The sequence below is a fragment of the Chinchilla lanigera genome, unplaced genomic scaffold, assembly GCF_000276665.1.
Source record: "Chinchilla lanigera isolate Chin_1 unplaced genomic scaffold, ChiLan1.0 scaffold00033, whole genome shotgun sequence".
Classification (NCBI taxonomy): domain Eukaryota; kingdom Metazoa; phylum Chordata; class Mammalia; order Rodentia; family Chinchillidae; genus Chinchilla; species Chinchilla lanigera.
The window spans coordinates 17,652,946-17,677,545 of record NW_004955434.1 but is presented as its reverse complement, the minus strand read 5'-3'; the positions used below and the strand labels follow the sequence as shown (position 1 = coordinate 17,677,545).

General features: G+C 36.6%; 1 protein-coding gene across 1 annotated transcript in view; it reads left to right on the top strand.

Moving 5' to 3' along the window:
- Positions 1-23,838, top strand: part of Zdhhc21 (zinc finger, DHHC-type containing 21) — a 58,858-nt gene extending 35,020 nt beyond the window's left edge. The window contains exons 7-9 of the mRNA XM_005388697.2: positions 5,020-5,136; positions 15,466-15,509; positions 16,050-23,838. Of these exons, the coding sequence (XP_005388754.1) occupies positions 5,020-5,136; positions 15,466-15,509; positions 16,050-16,182 (294 nt within the window). The 3' untranslated portion in view covers positions 16,183-23,838. The remainder of the gene's footprint in view (positions 1-5,019; positions 5,137-15,465; positions 15,510-16,049) is intronic.
- Positions 23,839-24,600: the final 762 nt, after the last annotated feature.

Sequence of the window (24,600 nt, the reverse complement as noted above, 5' to 3'; positions counted from 1 at the left end):
TTCCCGGTACCGGAGAAAAACCACAAAAAAAAAAAAAAAAAAAAAATATTTATAGACATGTAAATTATCTTGAATCACCAAGATGTGCTTGCAGAAGAATAGGATAGTATCAGTTGGCCTACTAAATATCAAGGTTTATTCTAAAGCTGTAGTAACCAAGGCACTTGTCACTGGTATAGGGATGAACAGATAAACTAATGGAACCAAATAGCCAGGCCAAATTGCATCCATACATCTATAGATACTTGATATCTGTATTTAAAAGACAACTTTTAAATAAATGATCCTGGAACAATTGAACATATAATAAAATTTAGATCCCTACCTTTGACTCTGAGAAAAAACCACCAAACCCATCAATTCTAGGGAGATTAGTGACATAAGCGAAAAGAAGAACTTTTAACGCCTTGAAAGGGTTTGGAAGATAACACATATAGAAGAATATTATCAGGGTCAAGAAAGGTTTCTTAAAGAGGATGTAAAAAGAACTAATGGAAAAGATACATTAGACTGCATTAAAATCAAGAACTTGAATTTATCAAAAGATACTATAACAAGAGTGGACAGATAGTTCCAGAGTAAGAGAAGATACTGTGTTTGCAATATCCATCTGTGATATAGTACTGAAAATGCATGCAAAACTAATCTGTAACCTTTACTTTTGGTGGCGGGAGATTGTGATGGGGAAGGAATGCATAGGCTGTGTGTGATTTCAGATGTCCTCATTCTGGAGAGAACAGTGTTCTTTAAAATGAACATGTTTTATGCATTTTTCTGTAAGTAGGCACAGTTGTTAAAAAGAGGAAGAAATTAAAACCGTAAAAATATTGTACACTTATTGATTGATTATATTACTTGGCGAGGGCTACCATAACAAAATATCCCAGAACCACAGACCAGGTATTGTATTTCTTCTTTTATTTAAGTTTACTGGTGCAAGTTAGGTGTACATAATGACTGCATTCATTATAGGGAATTTGTATCTGTACACGATAGATCTTGATTCCTGTTTTTCCCCATTCCCATCCCCTCTTTTCAAATCCCCTCCCCCTCCTTATTCACAAAGCTCAGTTTTCATTTTATCTGCTTTTCTCATTTTTTCTTTCCCTTTGTTCCTTTCCCCTTCCTCTCCCTGTTTCCCTTTTCCTTTTTTTTTTTTTTTGGTTTTTTTCTGGTACCGGCAACCGAACTCACGACCTTGCGCTTGCCAGGCAGGCGCTTTTGCCGCTCAGCTAAATCCCCAGCCCCTTCCCTTTTCCTTTTCAACAGTTTCTTCCTGTTTCACAATATCTGTTGTACATTTATGTTCTTCTTTACATACTCAGTTTCTCACCCCAGAGAGAATGCGGCATTTACACGTGTTCCATTTATTTCACTTATGATTATGGTGTCGGGGTCCATCCATTTAGCTATAAATGTCTCAGGTTTATCTTTATGGCTAATACTCCATTATATTAAAAAGCCACATCTTCTTTATCCATTCATTTGTTAATGGACATTTGAGTGGCTTCCAAGATTGAGCTATTACAGACTGTGCCGCTGTAAACATGGGTGCGCATATATCACTGTGGTATGATGCTTTTAATTCTCATGGGAAGATACCTGAAGGGGAATAACTGGGTCAAGTGGGACCTCCAATCCTAGTTTTTTGAGGAATCTCCACACTGATTTCCACAGTGGTTGTACCAGTCCACACTCCCACCAACAGAAGAGGGGTATGCCTTTTTTTCCCCACAGTCCCTCCAGCATTTGTTACTAGTGGTTTTCTTGGTCAGACCAGGTATTTTGAACAGAAGTTCACTTTCTCCTGGTTCTGTTGCCTGGAAGTTCAAGATTACGGTGTCAGATTTGGTTCCATGTCAGGCTCTGTTCTTGGCTGGCAGATGATGCCTTCTTGCTGTGTCCTCACATGGCCTTCCCTGTGGGAATGGAATGTCCCGGTGTTTCTTTGTGTGGCCAGATTTCTTCTTTTTAAGAACGCTAGTCAGGTTGGTGTAGTGCCGACCCTTCAGGGTATCATTCTAATGTAGTCACTGCTTTAAAGGTTCTGGCTCCAAATATAGTTACGTTCTGAGTTACTGGAGGTTAGGACTTTATCATATGAATGTCAAGTGGGCAAGTTCAGCCTGTAGCACTGATTATGTAGTAAAGATCTTGAATACCACATAGGTCCTTTTGGTTTTGATAAAATTTCCTTAGGCAATTTTAGGATTCAGAAAGTGCCATCTCTAAAAATATGTTAAGACAGAAGTAAAAATGTGCTCTAGAAATAGTGTTAACTGACTCAAAATATGAATTTAGTGTTGATGTTAGTTATACATGTATGAATTTGGAATACAATTGCTTTTTTAAAATTGAAAATTTTGATTAAAAGCACTTTCTCCCATCATACCAAGTAAATCTAGGGGTGGCCAGCATTGGATGGAATTGTGGTAGGGACCCTACCTCATACCTAGCTACCTCTGGTTGAACCCTTTTGGTCCCTGCATTCTTTCTCTTTCCAGCTCATTTTCTGTCTTAGTACGTATTTATAGTACGTAATGTTTGTGTCCCTTGTGGGGAGTTGGTGTGGGTACATAGTGCGTCTTAATCCTTTTTCATCCCTTCTCCCTTTCTTCCTTTGTAACCCACATCTTCCTTTTGTTGTCGTACATATTGGTAGTACATAATGTTTACATTCTTGATGTGGAACTGGTACATGTACATAATGCATTAGAATCTTTTCTCATCTTCTTTCCCCACTTCCCTTCTTCCTATAATTAGATCTTTTAGTATCCAAACCATTCCTGACATTTATAAATTGTATTTGGCCAAAACATGTTTTACAAATTTCACTGGGAGAAGAGAGGTTCGGTTTCCTAATTTTAGGATAGTGAGCTCTGCTATAAGGTAACATCTACAGTTCTAAAGTCACTTCAGGATATAAAGCCATGTAATAAAAGCACAGGTCTTACGGAAAGATGGAGCCACAGCACTCAGAAACTTTGTCGATAACACTTAAAAGGATAGTAGCCTAATAAAATGGCAGTATAGTTTTATGTATGTTACATGGTTAAGAAATACAGACGTGATAAGTGTTGTACTTTCCCTTGAGAGAAGCGTCTTGTGAAAGGGGCTATCAGAAGGGTTACACATTGTGAGTGATGGAAGAAGTGATGGAAGTGTAAAGTGATGGAAGAAGGTCTCTACAATTGGAGGGAAAGTTGTAGCAATGTGTGCATTGGCATGATTGAGATCACGCATGGTAGACTCAGGGAGCTAGGAGATATTTGAGTGTGTGTGGTGTGTATATTCCTGCATGTCTCGGTTTACCAGGGTACAGTTTTCTTTGTTTATCTAGGGTTTCTTGCAGGTGAAATCATGCATAAGAAACACAAAATGCTTGTGGTTACTTAATGTATTAATTTTGTTGGAACAAATTTATGTTTTTAAATAGCATTACAGCAGAACTTTTTGTAGTTTGTGTTTTATGTTAGTCTCAGTCCCATCTTATCATGTGCATGTTTCATAAGGATTCTGAATTAGGATCTTTTTACTGGTGTTTTGAAATAATTTCCTAATATTTGACTACTACACAACACTTTGTCTTGGTGAATGTTCTTTCCAGGCTAAAAAAATTAGTGATTTAAATTTTGCATGCCTGTATCTTATAATCTGAGCAATTACTTTGAAGATAACAACATGCAGTATAATAACCGTTATTAATTTCCTATCATCTTGTTTTGAAATTCTGTATTGTTTTTATTTTTTTTCCCTCTTTAAAATAAAAAGAATTAGTGATTTAGATGTAGAATCAGAGTTTTGCTTCAGACCAGTCAGTGTGATACACGGAAAGCATCAGTGCTTTCGTTCCAAGGTAGCACATTATCTTCAGGGACCTCTACTTTCGGTACTGCTGCCAGGGTGCCTTTCATTCTTAACTCGAATCAGTCTGAAAGAAAGTGTGTGGTTACGTTTTGGGGGTTCTTGTAACACACGTGCTGCTTTTACCAACTGTGGCTGTTTTACTCCAAAGGTTAGCAGCAGCAGGTTTCCAGAGCAGCGTCACTTCTGTGCCTCTGTCCCTCCACTAGTCTGTTCGTTTGGTAGCAGGAGTGGTAAAGGAAGTGCTTGTTTTGCTGCCCTTTTGTACTGTCTGTTCACTTCCGGGACTCACGGTCATGTCCTGGTCCGTACAGTCAGCTCTTCTGCAGCATTTCCATTTCTCTCCTACAACTACCTTTCCACGTCTGCAGTGCTCTGCGTGCTCATTCCCACGCAGCACGTGTCATGAATGCAGTTTTGCAGGGCTGAGTTTTCCCTCTAATAAACTGCATACTTTTTGATGGCACGGACCATATCTTTACTATCTACATTTCCACTACATATCATAGCCCTCAACACTGCTGCGTGAGCGATTAGATGGAAAAAATAGAAGGTTAGGTAATGTTTGGGTGTTTTGGTCACTTGAAGCAATGACCTTAGTATCGCTGCTTTAGTAAAATGATTCATGCTTGTGTATTCAAAATTTTTAGCAGCATAATAATACAATTTTTTTTGTAGACCAAATATTCCATACATCTATGATTTGTCTAATTGTCACAGATAGGTTCAAAATCAAGTAAGGGCAACTTGGAATCCTGAGATCGAGGTTTTCTTGACACAATACAAATATGCCTTTTTTTTTTTTTTTTTTGAGACAGGGTCTTACTATGTAGTTTACAGTAGCCTGGAGCTTGCTGTGTAGCCTAGGCTTGCCTTCAACTCGTGGGGCTCGTCTTGCCTTGGCCTCCCAGATGCTGAGATCACAGCCATTCCTGGTGAAGCACCCTGTAATTTTCAACTTTCTATAGTAAATTTAAAATTTAGTTTTCAGAATTTCAGGTATTTACACGTTAACTAGGATACCTTCAAAAGAAAAGGGGGGTGTTAGTTCCTTTAAGATAATAAAGGACAGTGTTGTAGGTAAGTCTGATGGTTATGGAAATACTAAGCAACTCTTCAGATTGTTTTAAGAGTTGTTTTTCTTTTTCCTTACAGGACCTCTTTGTTTTTCGGCATGAATTGGCCATCATGAGGCTTGCTGCCTTCATGGGCATCACCATGTTAGTTGGAATAACGGGACTCTTCTATACACAGCTAATTGGCATCATCACTGTAAGTATGTTCTCCATGTAAAGTGGCACCGTATGAACATAATATGGAATGAGGGACTTAAAGTTATGGGAAATTTAGAAGTCAAAGGAGAAAATTACCCATCATACTTGTATGCACTTTCATGTGCCTATATAATTCTAAAGTAGTTCTAATCAGGTATGGAGTGTGTGTTGTTTTTTTTTTCACAGTACACAAGGCTTTCATACTGAGCCTGTTTTTTATTTGTTATCTTTTAAATTTTGAGACATGATCTCACTAAGTTGGGCTCAAAACTTGCTGTCCTTCTGTCTCAGCCTTTGAGAATGCTGGATGACAAGCATGTACAACCATACCTGGCATTGCTTGGTTTTTTTTAGGAAGATAGATGGACTTACTGATTTATTGATGTGCTAATTCAAAAGTGATTACAGTTATTTTTCTGGGATGTCAGAAAGGCTGATTGCTCCCATTTTATGTTCAATGCTGAAAACTCCTGAAATAATGTCTTTTTTTACATGAAAAATTGCAACACTTATAAATAATATTTACTTATTTTCCTTTTTTGTTATTACCTACATTGGATTTCTTATTTTTTCACACTGCCTAATTGGAACAGTTGTATCAAACCATGGAAGTATCATGTTAGGTGCTGGTCCCCTCAGAAGTGCACTTACTTCCTGAGCTTCGTAGTCAGTGTGACGCTGCAGGTATCTAGGCAGTGAGAGCTAGGATTGAAATGCACAGTCTTTCTTCATTGTTAGCAGTCATATCATTTTATCACAAAAGATTTTAAAAATCATATTAAGAAAGAATTAAAAACGTGATATACTGTATTACAGAAAATATAGGGCAGATGGGCTTTCTTGCACATTCACGGTGTGAGTGTAAACGAGTGTAACCTGGTTGCAGGCAGATGATCCACGTCTGCCTGTGAGGGATTGGTGCCGCGATGCCACGCAGAACCAAAGTCCGCATTGAGTGCTAGGTCCCTTAGGTAAAATGCTTAGTATTTGCACAATATCCCCTTGTATCCCTTAAATGATTTCAGCATCACTTATAATACCTAATGTACTATAATGTAAATGCATGTAAATAGTTGCTAAATGTATTGTGTAAGGAATGATGACAGGAAAACAGTCTGTAGATGGGTATTATTTTTGAAATAGTTTTGATCCACGTTTAGTTAAATCCATGAATGTGGACTCTGCGGATGAGTGGGACCCACTGTACCTAGACCACATGTATTGGTTTTACACAAATGTGCCAGCACTGTCGTGCTGGGACAACTAGATGTCCACATGTAAGAGAACTGAAGTTGAACCTCTTCACAGTGTATACAAACAGGAGGAAACTTTAGTGACCTTGGAGTTAGCAATGATAATATCTTAGATATGATACCAAAAGCACGCAGTACCAAAGAAAAAAATGGATAAATTGGACTTAATCAAACTGTAAACATTTGTGCTTCAAAGGACACTATCCAGAAAGTAGAAAGCCAGCTTAGAGAAGGAGAGATAATATCTGGAAATCACAGATCTGACTAGGGACTTTTATAACTAAGTAATAAAAAGACAACCTAATTCAAGTTTAGTCAAACGATTTATCTAAAGAAAATATACAGATGAATAGTAAGCACACAAAAATGTGCGGAACCTCGTTATCATAGAAATGCAAATCAAAACCATGATTACATGCTGCTTTAAAGCCACGTGAACAGCTGTAGTAAAAAAAGACAGTTGATAGCCAATCACTGGTGAGTATGCAAAAGAATCACGACCCTTATCCACTGCTAGTGGGAAGGTAAACTGTTAGAAAACTTCGGCATTTCTTCAAAGAGTTAAACGTAGAGCTAGCGTTAAACTGAGCAGTTGTACCCCTGTGTCCACACAGAAGCTCACCCATGAATATGGCAGCGTTATTCGTAGTAGACTAAAACGGAGTGCGTAAGCGCCTGAACTGCATGAGTACACAAAATGTGGTATAGCTGTACAACAGAATGTTATGTGTTCATGAAAATACAAAGGAAATGAAGGACCGATGCTTGCTGCAGCACGGGTGAATCTGGCAGGCACGCGGCGCACTGGCTGAAAAAGACCACTGTATGGTTCCATTAAAAGAAGCGTGCAGCGTAGGGAGATCTGTAGACAGAAGGTAGATGTGTGCTTGTCCAGTGCGGGGGCGCTAAGGGTAGTAACTGAGGGGTGCGGGGCAGGTTGGTTGGTTTTAGTGGGATGAAGAACGTAGGGTAGAAGGGGAAGTACTGTGTTACATGAGAGTGGTTCATCTTTCTTACAACACCTGTCGGACCTCTTACTCAGGTGACTGTACCATTTTGCTTTCCTGCCACTGCATGAGGATTGCTTCAGCGCTTCATTATCTTTATTTGTTGTTAGTCTTTTTGATTGTAGCTGTTCTGGTGGTTTTTAATGGTATCTTGTTGTAACTTGTATTTCCCTGATGAGTAATAATTTTAAACCCTGCTTATTGGCTGTTTATGGATGTATGAAATATGTTTAAATATATATTTCTTACTAATTCAGTTTGAAATATTTTCTAATGTCCTTGTGACTTCTTTAATAATGAAGACAAACAGGATGGTATTGGTAACAATGCTAAGGTTGAGAGTTTTCCACTAAAAACTTTTTTCTATTTTTATGCTCATTCTTAATTACTTTGTGATAATGAATTTAATCCAGTTTATAAGTCACATCAAAATTGCCAGATTATGCCTGCATGTTTTGAATTTATCAAAATCATTGATGCAAACTTATATACTGGGTTACTAGAAGATTTTTCAGATTTCCCCAAATTCCTCCTCTTAATGGAAGTGGACATTTCAGAACATCACAGCTAAGAGCGCATGGTACCTAGTGAGGGCGGTCAGGGCTGTACAGCTGAGCGCAGCAGTCTCCTTCCCACCTGGCTGCCCGCTGTCCTCGGAAAGTTAAAGTTTTAAGATCTTCTAAGTATCCCTAATCTAAAATTTTAGTGTTCTCCTGTGACTTAGACATAATAAGCAATTTATTGTTATTTTTGTTGGTTTTAAAAGAATGTGCTATGTACTGCATTCTGACTGCTTCATTCAGCCAACATGTTAATATTCTCAAATTGTATCTTCCTTCTTGTTGTAATATGGACCAGCATGTCATTGTATAAACGGAGATGTAGTTCTGACGTGATTCTTCTAAAGCTGAGTAGAAGCCACATTTGTGAAATGATGCTGTCCAAAGATTTCACTTCTTTTGTATACATAAAGCACCCTTTTGGAACGCTCTGTACTAGGTGGGGTTATAGCTATAGAAACTGGACATCTGTAAACCATTTAGAAAAGAGTACAAGTATTAGGAAAGAGAGAGCATGAACATACCTGTTAGTCAGGTCTTTAGTCACTGTACTTTCTCTTGAATACAAATAACAAAAATTACTAACAGTTTTAATTGCATTTGCCTGGACTTTCGTAGAGAGCCTCAAGTATTTTTGAATTAAATAACAATAGTGATAATAATGATAATAACAATGATAATAATAGGTTTCCAGAATGACTCCTTTCTGCATTGATTCAGTTATTTCAGGCTTGGTTGTTGAACGTTTTGTACTCAGTGTATAATTTTTAAATCTAAGGAATTAGCATCTAAGTAAAATAGTGTTTAATATTTTGATTAAAGTTAATGATATTTTTGTTTCATTTTTATGATGAAACTAAGATTACCTGCCCAAAATTTCACATCTGGGCATGTTTTTGCTATAATCTGAATTCAGTCAACTCTCTGAAGTGTGAGGAAAGTGTTGGATTTGTCAGGTAATACTGTATAAAAAAGAAAGGAGAAGGAATCAGTAAATTTAATCACTGCATGGAGTCTTTCTCTTTTCCTAACCTGTGTACCCCAGAGATCCAAGAGGTGTTTTGGGAAAACACTGGTGAGGATGTCATTCCTTACCTCTACTGTCACATACTATAAACTTTTCAATGGCATAGCTTAATTACAGGCCAGTGAGAGAAGAAATAAAACAAATGCTATCCCTGAAAAACAGGAGGTTTCAGGGAGGCAGAATACCAGATTGATAGTGGAAGGTAACAGGATAACCATAGTAGTGATAATCAGATGTCATTTTAGACCTATCAAGAGTAGATTATCTGTGACCCAGATAAAATAATTGGAATTACTTAAACTTAAAAGTAGTGGATTTCTAATCTCATTTCCAAGGTTAAAAGATCTCAACACAACCAGATGTTTGTATTAGACTAATCTGAAGTCCATTTCTAAAGGATTACTTTATTTTTAGATTTAATTTTGAACAAAATTTAAATACACATTTGTGCATTTTTACTACAATTAATATTAGTGTTAAATGTTTTTAAAATAAATCTGCTTTGTGATGTTCTTACTTAGAGAATCAGGTTATTCTAACTGTTCCTTACTTAGACCATTTATTCCTTTTTTCCTTTGCTGTTCCTAAGTGAAATCGTGATGTTGTTATTAATGTAATAGATGTTTCAGGATTATTGAGTGGTAGTTCACACAGCCAAGAATAATGCTTATTCTGGTGAGCACTGGTCCTAACAGATCTGGGTGATTGTATTAGTCATGTTTTCAGGGACTGGGCTTGGAGAGAGTTAATCAAGAAGTGCTGTAACAGCTGGTCCAGCACATTCTGTGAGGTTCTGACAGCGAGCTATTGTTTACCATGACACTCCTCTGACAGTTTATCTAAATTTTGTATACACGCATTTTTGTTTCCTGGGCACTGTGGAGTTTATGTAATGGCATAATCTTTTGATGCTGTCTCTGGAGCTTAGTGCTTTTTCAGTTGTGTTAGTTTGTCAGTATGGTGAGGAAGATTATTTAGTTGCAGTTTTGTAAAAGGGTTTAATTTCACAAAGAAAAAATTAGCTAGGTTTTTCATTAGATTTCGCACATACTATGTTGTATTCTGTTTGAATTACCAAAAATAGCTTAAAACAAAACTTTCAAATTAAAAGAGAAAATCCTCCCTGCCTGAGTACACTGGCTCATGTTTAACTTGCAAAGTTTAATGCTTGCTAAATAAATGCTGTATAGAAAGAATCACAAATACCGGCTGATTTAATTTTAACTTGATTATCTTACATTCAAAATGTTAAATCAGTTTAAAGGAGATTATTAAATAGCATTTCATTAATCAATTAGTGGATTTATTTGCCTTTTAATATGAACTCAGAAATGTAGTCTTGAGATTATTAATCCTTATAATTAAATTTTGCCAAGTATCAAAGCTGTGAATTAGCTGCATTTAGTACAGTCTTTATACAAATTATGTCTGGTCTACTCAGCTCCAAGTCAGCTTTGCAGATATGCAAATCATTGCTAATTATACTGAACCCAGCTCTCTTACATTTCTGTAAACGGAGCTCTGTATAGCGTTTTTGCTTTCTTTTCTGAATTATATTTTTGTTTAATAAAAGTTGCTCTTCATACCCTCCTCCTTTCAGTTTTCTAACCTCTGTCCAATAAATACTTCTCTTCCTTTCAGCCAGGAATCACCACTCCCATATCTTATTAGTTAGGATACAGTTTCTTTTAGAGTCAAGTTTAATTTTAGATGGAAACTGAAAAATAATTTTGTAATCTAACATCAGTCATCAAAGGAAGATAAATTATTGACTGTAGGTAAGATCTATATTTCTATTACATCTTGCTTATTTTTTTTTTTTGAGGTTTTTCTCCGGTACCGGGAACCGAACTCACGACCTTGCGCTTGCCAGGCAAGGCGCTTTGCCGCTGAGCTAAATCCCCAGCCCCGCTTATTTTAAGTTTATAAAAAAAAATAACACAAACTTCTGGCTTTTAAAAGAGTGAAATATTCTCCTAAGTCTCTCAGTTCATGCAGAGTAATGGAAGTTTTCAGGTATTTTGATCATTAGAACATACCTAGCATAAATATTTCTCAGGAAATAAGATAACCTTATAGTAGCATTACACAGAAAATACTTGCTTCTGATCATTCCTAAGAGAATGAATTTTTTTGTTCTGGATAGCTGAGTTTATAAATTACATTTATATCCCCTTGAAAATGGAAGTTGCCTTGTTGCTGCTTTCCTGATGGGCACTGGAATTATTCTTTTGTATGGAGTTAAATTACCTGCGACAAAATATTGTCATTATCTTTTTAAGTCTACATTTCTCTGCTTTGTAAAACAAAACAAAAATCTAATTTAGGACTTGACAGTATCTCGTAGTTCCATTCTTCTGGTGGCAGTAACTTCTCCTCCTGCTTCCTGTCTTGCCTGTGAATGTTCTGGCATGACTTGTGTTGCGCTGGTTATGTTGTGTAAGCACCAGCACGGAAACTTGGTGACATATTGGCTGCTCAAATTTAAATTGTACTTTTTCCTGATGACACTGTTGTGGGTGGCAGAATTTTAGAGAGATGAGCATTTGCCATTTCTAGAGGGGAAAAAATAGTCTATGTTGGCCAGCCTCACAAATCCTATTATTAAGGTGCTGGTAAGTGTCACACCTTTTGACAGGATAGTCATTTGCTCATGATGATTTAAAAGGTATCATTTAGTTATTTCCTAAAATAAGTTCTAAAAAGGTGTCAAAAATGCTTGAAAATACAAGCTTTTTCTATGTGAAATCTAAAAATGAAGTCTTTAATGTTTTTTATGCTAAAAATAAATGCTTTGAGGTTATAGTTAAATTATAAATTTTTACATAGTAACAGTTCCCATTAATATTAGCTGCTGGTGATTATCTGACTTTGCTGTTGAGTTCCTTACCTTGAAATAGTTTCCAAGTTTTAAGTATTATCCACGGCTGTGATTTTAAGCCATTCATGCACTTCCCTGATAGTACTTTGTGACTTCTGTCCCATCTTTTTCTTTTCACAAAATGATTTCACAAAAATCATTTTGAGGAAATTATGCAACAGACCTGAGAAAGGTTAGCTATGAATATCATTGGATATCTTAAATTTCAAAACATAAGGAAATATTATATATGTGTATATGTACATGCATATATGTTTATGTATATGCTATAATTTACTTACAAATCCCTGGAAAATTTGTAAAGGAAAAACTGTTTTTCTCTGTGTAGGCTAACTGTTTATACATGAGAATTTAATATTATGAACTATTCTTACATCTCTTAAGGAGTTAAACGTAGTGGCATCATTGGAAAAACATTCTGTAGCCACAGAAGTTCTTGGGATTTGAGTTGCAGCCACTGTTAGTTGTGTGAATAGTGGTCTTTAGTAATAGTACTGTCCACCTTTGACCATATGGTGAGCAAGGCATTAAGATAAAGGAATGAAAGTGTATCTGTGACCATTAAAGTCCTGATTTGTTAACTTCATTGAATGAAGAAACACTTAGTAGATTAGTAAAGCATGTTCCTAGGTACGTCTGGGTAGGTCTTGGAAGTGTGACCTTGAGTACTATACAGTGGATGCATGAACTTAATTTACTTGTGGTTTTGGGGAAGGTGGCCATGCTTGTATTTATGCAGGTAAGATGGCTATGATTGTGCTTGTCAGCTGATGTGGAGTTTGTGAAGGTTAGCAAAATTTTGTCAAATACTTTTGAAAACTGAATTGTTTGCTAACAGAAGTGTTCATGAACCGAAGCATTACTGTATATGGACCTTAGCTTGCTCCCATCTGGCACAGTTCTGACGCCTTGATTCCCAGCTCCTATGAACTGAGCCGCTTTGCCCAGCGACACACTTCGGCCGTGATGTTCCTGCCTTGGAGCCAGCCAGAGATAGACTGAACCCCCTGAACCACGAGCCACTTTGAAACTCATTTAAGTTGTAGATGTTGGGTATCATGTCCCAGCAACAGGAAAGCTGACAGATACAAAGACTGGTACCAAGAGTGGTGCTATTGCCGTCTCTGTACCCGACCATACGGTTTAAAAACCTTTGGACTGGCTTGAGGGAGGTGTTTGGAAAAGTTTAGAGAGCTGGGCTGGAGAAGCCCTAGAACGCTGTGAACAGAGCCTGATGGGTGATTCTGGTCAGAGCTCAGAGGACCAGCATGCAGACAGGAATGCAGGCAGCTTTCATTTATGAACAAAGACTGCTCTGGTGGTTAGACCAGAGAGCATATGTGTTACAGTCTGCCAGAAAATTTGTGTGTATTTTGCCCATGTGCTGAGATTTTGAGGGAAACTGAGATTAAGAGCAGTAGATTAATTGAGCTGGTGGATGAAATTTCAAAGCAGCCCAACATTCAGGCTGTGGTATGGGTTCTGCTGGGTATTTTTACCTAGATTTGTAGTGAGATTTGGAGGTGAAAGGCAGAGCAGAAAAATTTGCAAAATTTAAATTTTCCCCCAAAGGAATAATAAATAAAGTTTGGGCCAAAGGAAGTGTGGCTATTAAAAAGGTTTGCACCATTGAAAAGAAACCAAGTACTTTGCACAGGGACAAGAGAAAGATACTTGGAGAGCATCTCAGGAACAGAAGGTGCCACCCACTGCAGCCTCCAGGGTGCAAAAGTATAAACATTTCATGTGAGAATAGATTCCCTGTGACCCCTTCTTGAAAATTGCCTCCTAGAGAATCGGTTCCCCCAGGATTTATTTCACTGTTCTTAACCATCCACGCTCTCAAAGGCCACTGAAGCCATGGTCCGAGGGGCTGGGCTTCGGCGTTGTCCACATGATGCTGTTTTACAGGCATGCAGAATGCCAAGAGTTGTGGTATCAAGGGGGCTTCTACCCAGATTTCAGAGCAAATCTTGGAAGACCATCAGTGTACCCTGAGAGGGCAGTGCATCAAGCTGTGGGAATGAAACCAGAGGTGCAGTGGGGACCTCCAAGAAGTTGGAGATGCCAGGACAATGTAGTATCTTTTGAGGAAAGCCATAGACCATGCATGAGTGGGGCTAGCCAAGGGAGAGGCCGCATGGGCTGCAGCAGCCCAGGTCTTGCAGGTGGAATCACCCAAGCCCAGTGGATTCATATTTTGCTGTGTGCCAAAGGTGCCAGATACAGAAGGTTTAGTGTTTGCCCTGCTGGGTTCCAGTCTCTTTCCTATCCTGCTGTTCCTTCCTTTTGGAATGGGAATGTTTACCCAGTACCATTGTACCTTGAGATTATGTAACTAGTTTTTGATTTTTACTAAGACTTTTGATTTTTAACCAAGAGTTTGCCTTGAGTCTCAGAAAAGGCTTGCACTTGGACATAGTGAGATGTTTTTGGGTGTGAATTTGACAAGGTCTGGATTGTGACCATTATTCCTGATTTGTCAGCTTCACTGGATAAAGGAATGTCTAGTAGATTCGCATGCTCCTTAGTATGTATGGGTAGGATGTGGGGGCATGATCTTGGGTACTGTGTGTGACCCCTAGGCCATTCCTCTGGCACTGTTCCCCTGCTGTGCCTCCTGACCCCCATCAGCTGAGCAGTTTTGCTTGGCCATGCATTTTGCCATGATATTTCTGCCTTGGAACCAGCCAGCCATAGAGGGAATCCTCTGAATCATTAGTCAAATTAAGACTGTCCTCCTTTAAGTTGAGTATAGTGGCCCAGTGACTGGAAAGCTAATACAGTACTTCATGTTTTTGTATATTGAAAAAACTGTTGTTATTTTGCGATGCTTAATGTTCAGAATATAAATTTTTATTTAAAAATAAGATTGTGACTTTATGTTTATTTGGTTATCTACAACAGTTTGTCAATCTAATGGTAAGTCTTTTGTTAATACAGTTTAAATTAGCATTTTCTAGAAGTTATCGTCTTTGTTTGCTGAGTTGTTTGTATATGTTTGTATTAGAGCCTTAGTGAAAACACGGTAAGATATTGTGTTACTATGAGGAGTTATTTTTCGGTTAACAAAGAAATTGTTTTTACTAAAGAATACTAATGAGCTAACTTTAGTTTTCAGAATGACAGATGTTGTAATATGGCAAATTCATTGAATGCCTTGTTGAATTTTATTGTTTACAGAAGTCCAGAACCAGTAGCACTCTTTTGACTGTTGGTAATATATTGTTCATTAGTGTCTTTCATGTGTCATTTTGGAATTTGTCTTTAGCTTGTGTTCACTGACAGTTGAGCTTAAAATAAACAGTAGATTTTAAAAAGAATTATCAAAAAGCAAGTGTAATAAAAGATTTTATTTTTAATGAAGTGATGTATCCACAGTGTTTACGAGGTTTTGTGTTGAATATTTTTTGAATAATGTAAGGTTTATTTTGTTTTTCCAAGGGAACTCTAGTGATGTATGTGAAGAATTTAAAACCATACTCATATGTAATCTTTTTAAATCTTTAGAATATTCTGTCTGGGGGATTAAAAGCAATTTAAAATAAATATGAAGACTTGATGAATTTGTTACATCTGAGCATTTCTGTTTTTAATAGGATACAACATCTATCGAGAAAATGTCACACTGTTGTGAAGAAACGTAAGTATAAAAGTAGAGTTGTAATATTCTTACTTAACTGAAGCAACCAGCTACACGTGCGACTGTGCATGTAGTGGAACGATAATATAATGGTGACTTTTTATTGGTCCCCTGTCTGAAGCCCCAGATAGACAGGAATACTCGTCTTACAGTAGGAGTTCTTCTACTCATCATAGTTTTTAAACAGAAGAAGTACTGATCAGTTTTTGGTCCTTGTCTGACTGCAGTAAGTTAAATGATTTGTTCTGAAAGTACGTCAAAAGAGATTTGCTTCTGTGTTGTTGACACACATTCTGTTAATCCTGAGATTCTCCTCTGCTTCCAAAGTTGCCCCAGGTTGATTGATGATGCAGATGCAATATCTGCTATCCAGAGTTAAAACTCAGCTGCGTGCCACAGTGAAAGCAAAGCTGTGTTTGTGATGCGGGGACACAATTCATCAGAGTCCAGTAATGGATCCCCAGCCAACCTGTATTGTTTTAGCTGACTGAAGTGCACCGTGGGAGTGCTGTCTTTCACTAATAATGCCGTCTTCTGTAGCTCGAGGCCCCGAAAGCCGTGGCAGCAGACCTTCTCAGAAGTTTTTGGCACTCGCTGGAAGATCCTGTGGTTCATTCCTTTCAGGCAGAGGCAGCCACTGCGAGTTCCCTACCACTTTGCCAATCATGTCTAAACAGATGGACGGTGGGCACAGATGGGTCCTCCACGCTGGAAATGCGTTACAGGTTTTGTGATAATAGAACTATGACAGTCTTCAAGTCAATTAAAATCCACCCACCAATCTTAGGCCTCATAATGTGCCCCAGGCTTTATTTTAATAGTGATCTTGATCCTGTTGTGGGACTAATCCAAGATCTATATTTAAGTTTTAAAGCATGTTTACTTTTAAATTAGCTTTCCACAGGGATTTCTTTAAATGCTTTTGTTATTAAACTCAAAGGCAGTGATTGGGAGAAGTAATTGTACATAAATTTCTTCTAGTACTGACAGTGTTACAGATTTTAATTTGTGGGAGATTTCAGATGTTTATTTAAATTTTCACTTTTAAGCAGTACTAACCAAATCTGAATTTAATTCTTCAGGTTTTACAAAACTTGATACGCCTTCTTATATGTAAATTTTTTTTCAAATACAAATTAAAATACTTAATACTTTTTTATATGTGCTGCAAGATTTTTTAAATGCAGCTTCAGAGTGAACAGTAAGGGCAGTGTTTTCTTAGGAGCAGCTTTCTGATGTGTTCTCCTCTTCACCAAAACCAAAATTAAAAAAGAATCACTGAGAAAAAATACCAACTACTTACCTTATTATAAAGAAAAAATTAATTTTTTCACATTAATTTTTCTCTTTGCTGTAATTATTGATTGCCGTTAGAGTATTTGTTCCCAGAAGAAATTTGTGACCAGTGGTCATACATTCCTGTTTTATCCTTAGAGTTTAATGAACAAAAATGGTAGAAAATCTGCAATAATTTCTGTTACTTTTGCTAGTGTGGTATGTTAGAATGCTTACATTTTTAAAATACTATATAACTTGATAATATATAATGTACAGTATAAAGAGGAGGAATATTGTGCTTTTAAATAAATATATACTTTTTACTTGTATTTATCTACTAGTAGGTGTAAAATTACACATTGAAAGTTTAGACAGATAGATGTCAGGCAACTCATATTGAAATTTTATTTACTAGTAACTAGTAAGTCAGTCATAAACAGCAAGTTACTGGTAAGGGTGACTAAGTTTTATGCACCAGTAATCACCTAAATAGAAGTTAAATTTCCATTGGCCTACAAGTTGTGTTGCTCTAGAGACCTTTTATTAGTAGCTTATGTTAGGAAATGATTGTACAATAATGAAATAATAATGATCTATATTTATTATTAGCCTTATACAAATTTAAATTATTAGTAGTAATGATCTCTTGGAAAACAAAGAACATTTGTGTGAAAAAATACTTAGTGTGCTTTGAAAAAATTTACCTTTTAGTTTTTCCATTAGAATTCTGCAAAATCCATGTTTTTAAAAACATTATGTACTTAGCATTTTCCCTTAAGAGAAGATTAAAAGAGTCTGCTATTCTTGGACCATATTGGTACTTTTCTTTTAATTTTGAAAGGAAGGGATCATACCTGGGATGCAGTGAAGCAGAAGGTTACTGTTGTTAGCCAATTGGCTATACTATGGCTATCCTTTCAGAAATTGTAAAGACCTTCTAAAATATTCTGAAATTATAGAATAAGTTCTTTCAGAGATATTAGTATCATGTTTTTTGTGTTTTAATTATGTTTTACTACTTAAAAAGTTAGAAGTGGCGGATGAAAGTATATATTGGTGCTGATAAAATGTATATAGTAAATTTAATATAAAAATATAGATTAATGAAACAAAATTAGTGTCAGAAACATCGGTTCAATCTCGTGAAATCTGATTAACCAAATTTGTTGGCAACAGAAATAGTACGAGGAAGTAGACTGTATATTACAGGTGGATGTCAGCTGATTGCCCTGTGTTGCGTACGTTCCCGTCACGTGAGGACCGTGAGAAGACAGCTGAGCCAAGTGCAGGCTTAGAGAGCTTTATGGGTGTATTCATGTGTGGCAGTAGCTATCGTGGGGGAGGCCTCTTTCCTCTTCAAGGGTTTGTGTTTTTGGTGTTCTTAGATTTACCACTTCTGGGGCGTATCTTCCCTTTTCTCTTCACGTCCCCTGGTCCTGTTCCCTCTGTATGCAGTTCCTCTAAGCTACACCACTGGGAACTAAAGCGCTAGATAAGCATATGCTGGTTTCTTGTGAATGGCAGAAAAGCTACTCACACTACATGTGCAGAACAGTCGGTCTTAATGTACATCCATATAGGCGTATGCTGTAGCTTTCATTGTTCTCAGGTTACCGCCCTTAACCCTGCTGTGGGGGTTACAGTTCTTGTTAGACTACTGGAGAAGCCACTTGGCAGTTTCCTGGGGATTACATCAACTCTGTTCTCTCTGCGCCCTCTTTTGGCTAATTGATGTAATTGTATTGGCTCTAGGGGTGTCCCGTCCCAAAAGTAAATTTTACACACAAATTTTGAGCATATCAGAGGAAAAGTGTATGTATAAACATGTAAAATGTTATGAAAATGAATGTTACTATTTATGATTTATTTTTAATCCATAGGAATGTGTGGACTACTTTGCTTCATTTCTGTACATTTTTTTACTGTCAGTACAATTTCATATCAGATTAGGATAAACTAGGCATCTTGTAGTTTATGTTAAACCTTATTTTGGCAGATTAATTCCTTAGGCTCTTTAAATTTTGTAGTTTATTACAAAACACAGAAATTTATTGCAGTTACATGGCAACCATATATGCAGTATGTTTTACTGGGAATATAAAAATACATTTAGTTTTTTCTGCCTCGGTGGAGTGACTTTTTTTTATTGGCTCTACTATCTTAAATCAGCTAATAAGAGATTAGCACTTTTTCTGTGTGATTTTTTTAAACTTTCCCAGAGTTATCCATGCACCTTTAGATATTCTGAATACTTATGAAAATAACCAAAGGTGTTCAACCTTAGAAAATATGAGCAATGAGGTTACTAATATAGTCTGATGTTGACCAAAGCATGTCTTTATAAACTTTCCATTTAATTTTCGCAAGATGTTTGAAAGATGTTTTTACATTACCAAAGTGATTTATTGACTTGTGGAGATGAAGAGTTTTCACCAGGATACAGTTCACCTCCTGAACAATCGTGTTTGTTACTGTCTATAAACAAAACTGTTTTGAGGCACAATATAGGCTGAAGATCATTGTCAAAAATAGACCGAGTTCAGAATCCCCCAAGCAGTGGAAATTCAATTAAAGAGTTCTTGGTACTTTGTAACCTAAAGTTTAAAAATACTAACCTGATGTTTCACTGTATAAAAATACTATGCTATTTTGAGTTGTAATAAAAGTATTTGTGGTTAACATAAGGACAAACATTTAAGATTGCAGCTAACAATATTAAGCTCTTTTTCAGAAGAAAACATAGTTTTCTTTCAATGGCTTTGGCTGTAGCTCAGTGGAAGAGCATAGGCAAGACCCCGGGTTCAATCCTTAGCACCAAAAAAAGCAAGTAGAGAACATAATTATGCACAAAATTCGTCAGAGCAACAGAACTAAAACTTCTGTTAGAACTAGTCAGGGTGTTTTTACTAATGCCTAGAAGTGTTTTTTTCCCCTAAGGATGGTGGCTAACTCTACCTGTTGTTTCTTTGATTTCCAAGTCCCCTCCACACAAGTACCTAGTTGGAGATACGTTTCGTCCAAAAGATATATTAATTCTGAATAAGAATCATGAAGACTTAGGAAACACTCTCAAGCAGGAAGTGGTACTAATTTAGATTTAGATTACGGTCCCACAATTTTCTCTGTGTTATAGTATGGGACATTTTGAGTTACTCTCACCTGTATTGCTATAAAATCACATTGTGTCTACTTGTGGCTTACTGACATTAATATTCATTAACAGAGTTTCTGTTTGGATTATTTCTAGTCTCTTACTACTTCTCTTATGCTTCATGTATCATTAGATTACATAGTAGCCAAGTTTACTAAACTATAGTTCCTTCATTAAGTTTTTTACATGACCTGTAATGATATACATAGATATGTCTAGAATTCATTTGGTAAAGTTTACACTTAAAAACATAAAGTAGTGTACTGAGAAGTATTAAATTTTCATCCAGTTCTACTACTATTGCTTTTAAAAATATAAGTATTGGCAAATGTAGTTAGTAAGTCATGTATATTTAGTATGTTCTACTTGGTAGTATTATTAACCATGTAATTAAGAAATGAGTGTATTTAATGTCCCGTTTTTTGCCTTCTATTAGGAATTATCTTCTGAATTTATCTATAAATCAGAATTTTCAGTGTACTCTATATTTAGCTATTCTCATTTGAATTTTGGAATATTCTACAGTAGAATGTAAGAAAGCATTAGAAATTAATTTGTTTGAGTATTTTGAACAAATATCGTTATTTACTATCATCAATATTCAGCGGTCTGCTACTTTGGGGATGGTGGTTTAACTTCAGGAAAATGACTTTTCTCTGACTTCTTTCATTATCATTTGCTTTTTTAACAATAAAATTCATTACATTTTTGTTTGTTATTCAGATGTTGCAATACTGCCTGCTAGTACTAATTTGAAATAGAAATAACATTTTAAAATTCTTAAGTGACTGATACTACTGGTATTTTTCATTGTCATAATTTTTCCTATAGCATATCCTTTCCCCTTGTTAGCATAGAGGACAGGTACCAATGAGTAGTAAGTAGCCAAAAAATTGAATAAAGGGGACAGGGCAGCTTGACAAGCTAGAGAGAAGGCTGGATGAAGGGTGAGTAGTGAGCACTGCAGTAGTGGAGTTGGTGGAGATCGTTTCTGTTCCGTCAGAGAATCTCCGTGAGTTCATCATTTTAGCCTTATCTCTTGTTGATGCAATTTTACTCTGAAGAGTTGTTATGCAGGTAAGCATTTAGCTTGTGTTATTTAATCTAAGGTGTTTACATTGCTCTTTCTAAGTAGTCAAGTACCTCAAGAAGTGATTTTTAATTTTAAATAAGTATTGTGTAGTGTATGTTAGCATGCAGTATTAAAAGTGTGGAAAATGCAGGTATTTAATGCAGAGGAGAAATGAATAGATTGCCTGAAGTTTGAAAGAACTGAGACCTTTTCTGCAGGTCTCTCTTGGCAAAGAAGTGATCCTAAATGTTACAGAGAATTTGGTGATCAGAAGAAAAAAATCAACAATTTAAATATAAAAGGTTGTTTTCGCTTTAACATTTGGGATCTTTGGGAGGTGATACCGTGAAGGGTCTTTTTGTTAGTATTTTGAATTCCCTATAGCATGTACTGTAGTGCTTACCATGATTTTTCAGCACTTTGATCCTTTTGATATTGATAGCTTTATATTACATAAACAAAGATATGGATAAAACAGCAACAACAAAAGGTGTGTCTTTTTGTGGCTTTGCTCGCCTGTTTGACTTCATACAGGGCTGGCTTGCAGGCAGTTAAATAAAGGGAAGGCTTGTGTGCGTATTGCAAGCTCTGTGTTCTTGCCAGTATGCATAGTGATACTTTAACCTACTGGTGCCTGAAGTTAGTGTTTTACAACCTCAGCAACTGACACATCCTGGTGCTATTCACTGTAGCGCTGAGTGACACTTTTAATTCCTGTACCAAAGAGTTCATTTTCTTTTTGGTAGACTGAAAGTTTTCCGTCTCACCTCTTCGTGTTTGTAAAGCAGAAATGAATGGTATTAAGAATAATTTTTTACCAGATCTTCTTTTTGCAACTGCTGCTTCAATTTAGTCTATTTGAAATGTCTGTCATTTAGAAACCACCTCCCCCGCACCCGCCCAGTTAGAGAGATTAGTAAGGATTTTAATTTTATGTTTTAATACTCCTTGGCTACTTTAAAAGATAGTTCAATGGGTGGTAGTACCTAAAGGTAATTGAAGCAGTTTTCATAGTTTTTTGCTTTTATTTCTGCAACAATAAATAAAAGTAGATTAGAGTTCTACTTTTATTTCTGTAAATGAATGATATAACTTATTGGGTACTGTCATGAATACCAAAACAAATGCTAAAATGAAGGGTTAATAATGGGCCCGTTTTTACTGAAAATAAAGACGTTAACATCGCTTTATGTATATTATCCTTAGTGGCATTAAAGAGTGATATTGCTACTTTGTCCACTTTGCCAATAAAGATAAAGAACACTTTTAAAATGTTCCCAGTAGGAAATGTAAATGTACCTTGATTTAGGCAAAACTACTAATAGAAAATTGAACTTTACAGAAAAATCAAAGTCTGGATATTTTTACTCACTTTACATGAAAATTTAGAGTAAGATTATTTTGAAAACTAATTCTACTTAGTGGCTCATTTTCTAAAGGTGGAGAAAAGCACTCAAATGTAATTGTCCAAATGTAATACTGCTATGTATACTATACTGATTCCCTATTTCTTTCTTCTAAACTTTAAAAACACTATCATTTGGTATCCTTATAACTGAAATTGAAATGGTTATTCAGGCAAGACGGTAACAAGGTATCCATATTCGAAAAGACAATCATATTTTAAAGTGTTTACATTATTTTTGATCATCTGAAATTAGTTCTTCCGTGATGCAGATGCAATACAGTATATGGTTTTGCAGTGAATTCTGAATGGAAAAAAAGAATCAAGTCTGAAATTCATGTGAAACATGACTTCAGATCCTATGAATGACAGGCAGGGATCCAAATAAACATATCAGAGGTGAGAGCAAAAATCTGTTTGAAAGCAGAATGGGGTGGAGCAGCATTCTGTATCTGACTACTCTGCAGCAGAATTTCCGAGATTGTGCTGCCGTTGTATTGGTTCGGAGTAATTTAACTTGTCTAAGCGTGCTGTACTGTAGCTGAATCTACTTATTTTTCAAGATGCGAGTACTTGCGAATTGTCCACTAACCACTGTCTCACAGAGAGAATATTAAAAAGTTAACAAAAAGAAAAACTACTTTAGCATAGGTATAAAGAAGCAGCTAAAGATATAATAGGAACACTTTCTACCGCAGTCAGAGATACCGAAACGGGTTGCGAGGCTGCCGCGTGGGTGTGGTGGGAGGCTGTGGGGAGGACGGGCACGCGTGGTCGTGCTCTGTGAGCACCTTTCACGTCTCTGGAACTCGTACTTTGTTTGCTTGCTTAATGGGCAAATTTAATAAATAGACAAAACACGTGTGATTTCGAGGCTCCTAAACTTTTAACCCCAAATTCTGTCCAGTATTATATCCTTTTTAAAAAATTTTGACTTTTCTTATAAAGATCTTGTTTTTAAATTTGTTAAGCATTTCCTTTTCATTCAGTGCATAAGATGTGTAAATCTGAGTGCTGATTTTCTGCATTGTTTACTAGTTTACTTTGTTACCAGAAGAGCACTTAAAGAAAGTCTTCACTTATATTTCTAATACTAATTATAATAAGAAGAAGAGTGGTGGAGATATTTAAGAGTATATTGAGAAGAGGGAGGAAGGTGGGTAGAATGGGAATCGTATCTGAAATGTGCTTGTTTCAATGTGAAGTCTGCACTGGTTCTTAACATGAAAAACTACGTATCTACCTTAAGAACAATGTTGTTTTTAATTTATTTTAGTGATCTGGTTTTATTCATGTAATAGTCTATTTTCTTTGCAGATTGTTTTTAATTTAAATTGTGTGGAATTTTTACTTGTCTTGAAATGTATTATGTACTGTATTTTTAGAAATCTTATTTTTAAATAAATATTTTTTAAAAACATAAGATTCTTTTCTCTCCTCTTACCTCTTTATTAAAATCAACCCAGACTCTGATTTCAGCAAGATGAATGTGATGTTTTTAAAATTTTTTATACAGTTTTGATGAGTATTCATAAATTAGTGGCCTTAAGATACTGTTCTGCCATAATTACAAAATTCATGAAGTATTCATCAAGAACTTGGTGTACATGCAAGGGCTGAAACTGACAAAAACTGCATTCCTAGTAGGGTGTTCATCTTCGAGGTAAGCCACGTGGCTGTGTCACTGGACGGAGTCTGAGGAGGCTCCCGAAGCCGAGATAAGGTCCCTGCCCACCTGGACAGGACATTTGCAAGCTCGCTGACCCCTCTCGCAGAAGAAACATTTCCAGCACCAGTCAGTAAGAGGCTGGGAGGGTTTATTTATTACCCTGGTACACACTGGCGGGAAGTACAGGTGTGCAGAGAAATGAGATGCATTACTTCCTGAAGCGGGAACATCTGCGCTTCTCTTGCAAGGGGCAAGCCCTGGGAAAAGGCGGCTCAGCCCCCCAGAAGGGCGCTGACCAGTCTACAGATAGGAGCCCAGTTTGGGGGCTGGTGGGGTAGAGGAGTGGACGGTGGGTCATTTAAATATTATTAGGATTCTCTCAACCTGTTTTAGAGTCCTGTTCTTCACTTTCTCAAGCCAATTTACAGACTCTCAGGTTGCCTAAAGAATTTTGGGTGATGTGTGTGGACGGAAGGAACCTAACTAAAACGCTGGTCTGGACCACCTTTGGTAACT